This window comes from Pteropus vampyrus, unplaced genomic scaffold (genome assembly GCF_000151845.1).
Source record: "Pteropus vampyrus isolate Shadow unplaced genomic scaffold, Pvam_2.0 Scaffold166, whole genome shotgun sequence".
NCBI lineage: Eukaryota > Metazoa > Chordata > Mammalia > Chiroptera > Pteropodidae > Pteropus > Pteropus vampyrus.
The window spans coordinates 1833937-1842820 of record NW_011888947.1 but is presented as its reverse complement, the minus strand read 5'-3'; the positions used below and the strand labels follow the sequence as shown (position 1 = coordinate 1842820).

The 8884-nt window shown below is 45.7% G+C and overlaps 1 protein-coding gene and 1 pseudogene across 2 annotated transcripts in view; one reads left to right on the top strand and one right to left on the bottom strand.

Moving 5' to 3' along the window:
- Nucleotides 1–246: 246 nt before the first annotated feature.
- On the bottom strand, nt 247–365 carry LOC111745839 (annotated as a pseudogene).
- Nucleotides 366–4489: 4124 nt separating this feature from the next.
- Nucleotides 4490–8884, top strand: part of IRF8 (interferon regulatory factor 8) — a 23963-nt gene continuing 19568 nt past the window's right edge. For both annotated transcript variants that reach the window (XM_011370261.2, XM_011370260.2), the window contains exons 1-2: nt 4490–4617; nt 8109–8283. In XM_011370261.2, the coding sequence (XP_011368563.1) occupies nt 8110–8283 (174 nt within the window). In that variant the 5' untranslated portion in view covers nt 4490–4617; nt 8109. The remainder of the gene's footprint in view (nt 4618–8108; nt 8284–8884) is intronic.

Sequence of the window (8884 nt, the reverse complement as noted above, 5' to 3'; positions counted from 1 at the left end):
TCACTGACCTTACTGCATTCTAACTTAAAATGGCCTGTGCTGTCTGGTAGCCAAGAAGAGCTGTGCATTAAACTGCTTCTGCTTGAATTTAGGGTGGAATCTTTTTCTTATTGAGTCATAGGATTTCTTTTATCTATCTATCTATCTATCATCTATCTATCTATTTATTTGGCGAGGCAACCCTTGGTTGACCTCACAGATTGCAAGGATCTTGTCCGTTTACAATCCCTTATTTTTTATTTTTTACGCCTACAGCACCTGGTCTTCCTAGGTGGTCTCCCCTCCAAGTACTAACCAGGCCTGACCCTGCTTAGCTTCTGAGATCTGGTGGGATCAGGCACGTTCAGAGTGGCATGACCGTAGACTAGCATTTCTTTTTATGTTCTGGATATAAGCCCTTTCTTGAAAATATGTGTTGTGAATATCTTTTCCTAGTCTTGGCTTGCCTCTGCACTCTTAATGGTGTCTTTTAATGAGCATAATCTCTTAATTTTAATGAAGTGCAATTTAATCTGTCTTTTATGGTTAGTGCTCTCTTTGTCTTGTTTAAGAAATCTTTGACTTACTGTGTTTTTGACTGTTGCCCATTCACAGTTTTCCCATTAGTACCATTTCTTACAACTAACTATCCTTTCTCTGATTTGGTGTCGCCGTTCTCGGAGGAAGACGATGTCATTGTCTTGATGTGGTCTTAAGCGGAAGATCTCTGTGGAAATACACAATCAGGAAAACTTTACACGTGTCCTTGGTCCTGAGTTGGAGGGCACTGGGGTCAAACTTGGGAAGAGGAAAAGATCAGAGAAGCAGTTGGGATCCACATGATTGACAGAGCTGGGAACCAGCAGGCACAACGGAGTGTGGACAATCCAGAGAGCAGGTTAAATTGAGAACTTTAAAGCCGAAAAGAGTAAAAAGGGCTCCATTCTCTTACTTTTTCGGTTATCTGATTAAGGCAGCATGAATGCTATGGCTGGGAAGAGCTGGGGTTTTCAGGTGGAGAGATCGCTATGGAGGGGCCGGCAGCATCTTCCTGGAAGACTGCATCTCTCCTGCCATCTTCACTCCTGCCATCTTCTGAATAGTGGCATGTAGTGGCTTTGTCCTTAAGCATGAGCCCTCAGCACCAGGGAAGCCGAGGAAACTCAACCTACCCTAGTAATGACAGGCAAACACAGGTAGCTAATGGCAGGTAAATATAGCCACTGGCACCTTTGGAACGAGTGTAGCAGGTTTTACCTGTTAAAGTTCCCCTTAGAATTAGGAGCATGTACAGAAAAAAGTTACATAGCAGGCCTGAGACGGTGGTCCCCAGAAAGGCCTGCTTCCAGGATTGGCTCTTGGCTGGCGTCTGGGAACTTGGATCTCAGGAGAGTCCCCACCGCTCTTAGAACTGATCAGAGTGGCTCCCTGTGCTTGACTGTACCAACAGCGTGGATGAGCTGAACACCTGCTTTTCCCCTGGGAATTTAGGATTTTGGTACGTGGCAGGCAGAGGATGCTCATGTGGCTGGTCCCCAACAAAAAACCCTGGGCGCCGAGTTTCCCTGGTGGACAACACTTCATTCATGTCGTCACAACTCATTGCTGGGGAAATTCAGTGCGTCCTGTGTGACTCCACTGGGAGAGGACTCTGGCAGCTAGCTGGTGGCTTGTTACTCCTGACTTCACCCTACATGCCTGTTCCTCTTGCTGCTCTTGTTCTGTATCCTCTCACGGTAGTAAATCACAGCCACGAGTGTAGCTATGTGCTGAGTCCTTGAGTTCTCCTAGTGGATTACCAACCTGGGCTGTTCTCAGAGACCTCCAACTCAGAGAAGTATAAAAACAACACATCTCTTGGAGCACAGAGAGGTAGGCGACTTTGAGTTTCTCAAGAGTGAGTTGACATCTGTCCTCTCAGCAGACACATTTCAGAATTCTCTTGAACCCCCATCATGAAGCTGGGGCTTGGAAAGTGTGAAGCTAGAGAGGCGGGGCCTCAAAAATGGAAAAGCTCTCTCCCCAGAAATCTCCTCTCCAATTCCCTTACCTAACCTCTAACGTCCCTACACGATCTCATTCCATCCTCACTTATCCTAAGAGGGAGGAATGCTTAAGTTGAACCATATGAAACTGCCCTTTCCGTAGATGGAAAACAGTCGAATATTGGCAATTTTACATAATATTATCACCAACACCATTATACAGATGAAGAAACTGAGGTTTAGGAAGGTTAAGTCATTTGCTCAAGGCCACACATTTAGTGAATCATGGAGCGTGGATCTGATGTGGGGCTAGACTCCATAACCTGTCATTCTAACTGCAGCAACAGGCTGCTATCCATGGAAATAGGGGTTCCTGTTGGGTGACGGTAAGAGATAAAGCTGGAAAAGTATGGCTTTTCCGGCTGTGGCAGCCATGGGGATATCGTTGTAGATAAAAAGGCTTAAGGTGGGGGAGCAAAGAGTAGGATAAACAGGGACATGCTATGAAGGCAGGAAGGCGAGTAGGCTGCTGTAGAAATCAGATGACACCAGGATTAGGAGAGGCCGGCAGGTAACTGGAGAGGAAGGAATGATCAGAGAGACACTTCGTGTTTTTTGTCTCCTCTCCTTGGCACATAGTAGTTGCTCAATAAATGCTCATTAAATAAGAACAGAACTAAACAGACAAGGTTAGAATTTGCTCCTAGGTGGTGAGGAATGACCACGTGGAAAATATGGGGTTTCAGGAGCAGTTTAAATGCAAACCAGTGTATTGTGAATGATTCCTGTAATGTATATAGTGACACCTACTGCCAATAAAATATGCTGTGACCCATCCACTGCTGACTTCTCTGTATGCTTTGCTCCTACCTTTACCTAAGTGGAGTGTTGAGTGGAAACTTGAACACACATCTTTATGCAGGGACAGCTGTAGGTAAGCTGTGGGCTTAAGAAGCACATTTGTGAAAAGCATATGAGTATAAATATATACAGCAGGCTGTTTTAAGAACTTCTTATGTCTTAGGTACTCTGAGTTCTGGAAGCTCATTGCACATCCTAACAAACATATTAAAATACCCTCACATTTTCTAAATACTCTTAAAGAATTTAACCTTTAAAAAACAGTTTTTAAAATTAAAATTATTTGGTGACAGGGAACTCAGTTAATGTATGATTGCTGTGACTTCTCAGCAATCACGGTACTAGGAAGTTTTCACTAAGTGATTTCTAACTTACACACGGTTTTCAAATATAATGAAATGTTTATCAATAAATAAATTACAGTTATGAAGGTGACATGTTACGTTATGAGGATCCTTCTTTGAACATTTATGAATTTTAAATTTGTAGAGTACTTATTGCATTCGGAGGCCAATAAAATTTTTTTCAGTCTCAAACTTTTTCATAGGTCTTTGAAAAACCTAATGAATAAAATGGACCTGTAAATATTGCCGCTTGTGTATGACTGGCCAACTAGGCAATGAAAGTCAGTTAAGACTCTCCCTTGCCTCTATTCTAGGTGTACCTCAGAATAGAACATGGGAAAACTTGCCTTTCCCTTCTGTTTCCAAGACTTTGTCCTCATTTCTTTTACAAGTGCTATTCCCTCACTCCACTCTCATACGTACAATAAATGCCAGCTAACATCAAGGAGAGGCTGGAAACTGAAGCCATAGATACACAGGGACCCTTCCTCAACACAACTGATGTTTTCTGGGGAAAAGGTTTATGATGAAAATTTCCCTAATTGGACGTTCTAGCGCTAACATGCTAGACACTCCTGTTTTGATTTCTGATCTTCAGAGGGCAGTGGTTTCAGACACGTTTGTTTCGTTTTGTTTTTAGCTGGGCATTTTTCTCCTGCCACTCTGAGTCAAGTGCCGATGATGAATGGTCATCTAGGACCCGGTCTGTAAGGGACTGGTCCTTTCCGCATCTCAGGTGGACTGTTTGCCAATATCTGGACATGTTTCTAGGGGCTTCATCCTGACTGGGGAGGCCTCCCACGCAGCTCCGGAACTTCGGCCACATTTGATGAGATAACAGGCTGGGTGGGTATAGAGGGTCACTCCGCGGGGACTGTCTGAGCATTGACCTCTGGGTCCCCACCATTTCAGCCTTGACCTCTGCTATCTAACCTCCACCTCGGACCCTAACTCCGCCATCTGACACCCACCATCCGACAGCCCTGACCTCCCCCATCTGGCCTCCACCTGGGCCCTAACAGCCAGGCATCGCCTTGACCTCTGCCACCTGACACCCATTATCCTCCCTGATCTTGACCTGAGCCGGTGGACGCCCCCGCGGCCCCGCGGGAATTCCAGCGGGCAACCCCATCCCGCGCCGCCTCCGGGACCCCCAGCGCGGACCCCGGAAGACGCCCGAACCTTCAGCCTTCGCAGTCTCAGCCCAAACTGATTTCTCGGAAAGCCGAGCTCTTCGAAGAAGGCGGGCCGGGTGGGCCGCGCCCATTGGGAGGTCTCCCGCGCCCATTGGCCAGCGCGGCTGTCGCTCGGAGCACCGGGCCCTCCTCGCTCTTAGACCCTCGCGGGCGCCAGAGCCCGCGGCCGCATCTCCCGAGCCCGTCGGCGAGCGTGGGAACGCGGGCGGCTGCGAGCAAGGCGGGCGGCGGGCGGTCAGAGCACAGCCGCAGGTAGGTGGCCTGGACGGCAGACCGGGGTTGGGCGGCGCGGCCAGGTCCCGGCGGGCTCCGATGGCGGGACCACGAAAGTGCAGCTGCCTCTCGGTCTCAGGGCCAGCGCGATCGCTGTCCCCCGTCTCTGTTTTCTCCTACCCCTCTATTTCTTTTGCATCCAAATTAAAAGTCCAACTTGTTGATCATTGTGTGGCAGCTCCCAAGGATTGGCTGAGGCTTAAAAAAAAAATCTCACTTTTCTTAAAATCTGGTTTGCATGGACAACTTTAGAATGGCTCATATAATGAAGGGAAATATTGACCCTTTATTCTAAGACTTTCTTCGTCCCACTCAAATCCTACTACATGGAATAATGCTTGTCCGGTCATAACAGTGAAACTGCCCAATAACTTACTCGTGTGAGTTAGATCGTGAAGGGACACGCATACTGGATTTTAAAATTCTGATTGATGACAGTTAGGATTTCTCAGTGGAGTTTTAAGTCCTTTGCTTTCATCATAGTCCAATCGTCTTTGGCAAGAAAGTCTGTAAAGGGTCACAGCTAACAGGAACATTTGGTGTAAAATGACCCCAAAGCAGAGGGCAGACTCTTTAGATTGAGATATGTTACTTACCCAGAGCTTTGAAGTTCTCTGTGAGTGGAAACTAGAGACCAAATGTTCCAGGATTTTAAACTATTCCCCTGACATATTCGGGGATATAACACAATTTTTAAAACCTAAATTAGAAGCTTTTCCTTAAATAAGAGTTCTGAGCATGTTCTTTGGATTACGGCAGGTTCCCCCATGAAAAGAATGGGGGTGGGTAGTTGAGTCATTTTAACAAGACTGGGGCCAGAGAAAGAAATGGCTCTGATGCATGTTGGTCTTGTGGGGATGGAGGTTTGTGGTGGCCCTGAAAAGTGTGAGAGAAGATGAGTCCCGAGCTACCTCTCAGATACATCTTGAAATCCGCTGGTTGGGCCCAGGGCAGCATCTTATCACCTGCTGCCTGGGAAGCCTGACCCCCGGACCCATTTATAGGGTGCAGATTAGCTCCAGATTGGACTTGGGCCATAACAAGAATTATTACCTAAAAATCAGGGAAGAGGAAGTTATAAACATGTGACTAGGCTTATAAATATTTCCTGGCTTGGCATTTGGTGGCATTCATTCGTTAGTGTTCAATGGATCATAATGGATCATTATGATATATGTATCATTCATCATATTAGAATCTTAGGCTTCTTATGCTGCTTAAAATCTTGGAGCTGATTTCATGAAAATTCACGTGGGGCTGTCCGTGTGCTGAGATCCCATAACTTAATCAAGGCTTTTCTCTGCGGAGTGAGTAAAATAAGAACCCCCTACTAGGGTGTCTGGGAGTTGGGGTGCCTCTCTGGGCCTCAGTTTTTCCTCTTTTGAATAAAGAGAGGACGGATTAGATGATTTCTAAAATATTTTCCAGCTTTCATATTCTATGACTCACTCTTCCTCTTAATGCCACCTCTCTTACTTTCTTTTCTCTTTTCTTTTTCTTATAAATCACCAAGACATTTGTCCTTAACAGTGTTAGGGTGATATATCCATTAGCAATTCTGATGAGAAGGTGTTGACCCACTTTCTAGAAAAATGCCCATACACACCAAATTTTGCTTTTCATTTCAGGAGGCTCCTGGAACTTGGACTCTAGTTTTATGAATCTTGTACCAAGGGGGTGAGCAAAATGCTAATGAGTGGGCACATCTCCTTGAATTGACAGATCCACAGACACTGATCCTTCTGTTGTATTCTGGCCCCCTCTCGCCCTCCTCCACGCTACTCCTTCCTCAAGCGAGGGAAGGTCTCCTGCCTTTCCTCCAGGAAAGATCTGTAGGAATCTGTACCCTGTCAAGTTATTTGCTGGAGGGAGCTTGGTGGTGACATTTCATTTCTCTCGCTAGGTTCTCCTCTCAAATCTGTCCCTTATTTATAAACGTGAGGGACTCTTTTAGAATTCTAGGACACTTGAGATCCCAGGGATTTGCAGGTGAGGAGAGCCTCAGAAAGAGGTTTAGTGACTTTCTCAAGGTCTAGTTAGAGAAAAGCCTTTGTTGAAGTCCACAGTTTCCAAATCGAAGTCCAATGCCTATTTCATATACTTCACCCCTTTTAAATCTACAACTGGGCAGCTAGAGTTATTGGATGAAAAAGTTACATTTGATGCTCACGGGACCTCACCTCCTTCTCCCTGGCACCTGGACACCCTCCCCGACCCCATGGCCACCTGCAGGATGGCGGGAGTTTCCAAAACGTGCACTTCTTGCTTTATGGACCAGTGTCGCTCTGGATATCACCATATTCTTGGGGACATTATGTCTTGTCACTGCTGATTGTTTCAAACTTGTTTGCCCAGAGAGGTCACATTTTAATCAAAGAATAGAAATGCTATTTTTTTTTTCCTTTGGGTGGGTGTCTGTCCAACTGCCTAGGGGATTTCCACCCCTGTTCTTGTAAATGTGGGCTGCGAGTTGATATGGCATGATTATTCTCTCTCTTTCTCTGTGCTGTTGGGACAACTGCCTGCTCTGGCAAGAATGTTCTTCCAAAGGACATATTCAGGTGCCCTGGGATGGTGAGGTTTCCTGATTCTGGTGCCTTCTTGTACAGTCTAGCCCAGAAAACTTCGTAGCCACAGTCGATTTCCTCATTTTTACCCACTATCTCCCAGATGGTCATTAGAGTTCCTAAAGAAGAAAGATGGGATAATAATAACAACATCTGTTATTCAGAGAGAGTTTTCGAAGCTCCAGGCACTCTCTCAGGTGCTTTATATGCCAGTTGGAGCCCTCCCTGCAATGATGCCAAGTAGACCCACCATTTCAGCCAGTGCAGCTGACACTTTGATGTTAAATGATGCTCCCAGGTCTCCCAGCTGGGACTCGAATAGGACCCCAGCTCTGTCCTTCTTAAACTTATGCTTTTATCATTAAACCAGCTGTAAAGGAACAATCTGAAAGGAGAGCCTGAGGATCTCCTCTTTCTCAGAGATCACAAATGTCATATTTGCTCATGAACACTGGTCAAACTGGGCATCAGGTAATGGAATTGGCTTTTAGAGTGAAGGACTGCTCATTGAAGGGACCTGAAAATGTAGGAGTGATTTTTCCTTATCTTGTGCTAAGAACGGAATGATGCCAATAAGTGTTCCTGAAAGGGAACATGGGGTGAGAGCTGGACAGAGCACAGCCAGAACCGTAGGTGGGGCCAACATTTGGCTGAAGGGTAGCTAAAGATTTCCCAGGGAGTTTTCAGTTTTCATTCAGGGGTCTGAGGTCCTGGAGGCAGGCATTATCTTCTCACGGCAGGTGGTCTAGAGCCCCTAGATCTGTGCCCCACCCCCACACCGCATTCCCCCCAGCACTTGCGTTGTGGTCCTCTGATTTTTCTGCTAGCAGTTTTGACAGTTAAGTACATGTGATTAATGAGACAATATTTGTAATGTCAGAATATGTTTTTTTTCTTTCCAAGGATGTGTGACCGGAACGGGGGCCGGCGGCTTCGGCAGTGGCTGATTGAGCAAATTGACAGCAACATGTACCCAGGGCTGATTTGGGAAAATGATGAGAAGAGTATGTTCCGGATCCCTTGGAAACATGCTGGCAAACAAGATTATAATCAGGAAGTGGACGCCTCCATTTTCAAGGTAAAGACTGGACCTCCCTTCCCCCACCGTGAGTGTGATTTCTGTTTTCTCTCATGGGCCAGAGGAGGTGTTGAGTGACGTCTTTCTTATTTTCTTGAAAATAAATCCAATTTTTAAAAACAAACATTGGTTGAGGGCTGAATGTATCTAAAACAAACAAACAAACAAACAAACAAACAAAAAAACCCCACATATAATTTAATCACTTTGAGGTCAGTTGTATATTGCTGGCATTTTTCTGATGAGAAAATTGAGAGCACTTTCTCCACCTATACGACCGTTTCTTTCTCATGAAGACTAGTAAACTGAGGTGGCGAGGGGAGAAAATACTTCTCTGAGGCCCTGAGACTAAGACTAAGACCTTTACCCCCCGCGCTACCATCTAAATTTCATTTGGAATTTTAGGAAGGGTTTAAGGCTTCATTCTTGCAAAGTTATTACTTCTGTTTGGCAATGTAGGGTCAGTTCAGAGGAGAGAGACACCATCTGTCATTACTTCTTGGCTAGTCATGTGGGATGTCCTGAACCTGCAGCAGATGTCTAGAAATAGTCTGACTTCCCTTGAGAATAGTGAGTACTCCAAGCATGGAGGGACTTGCCA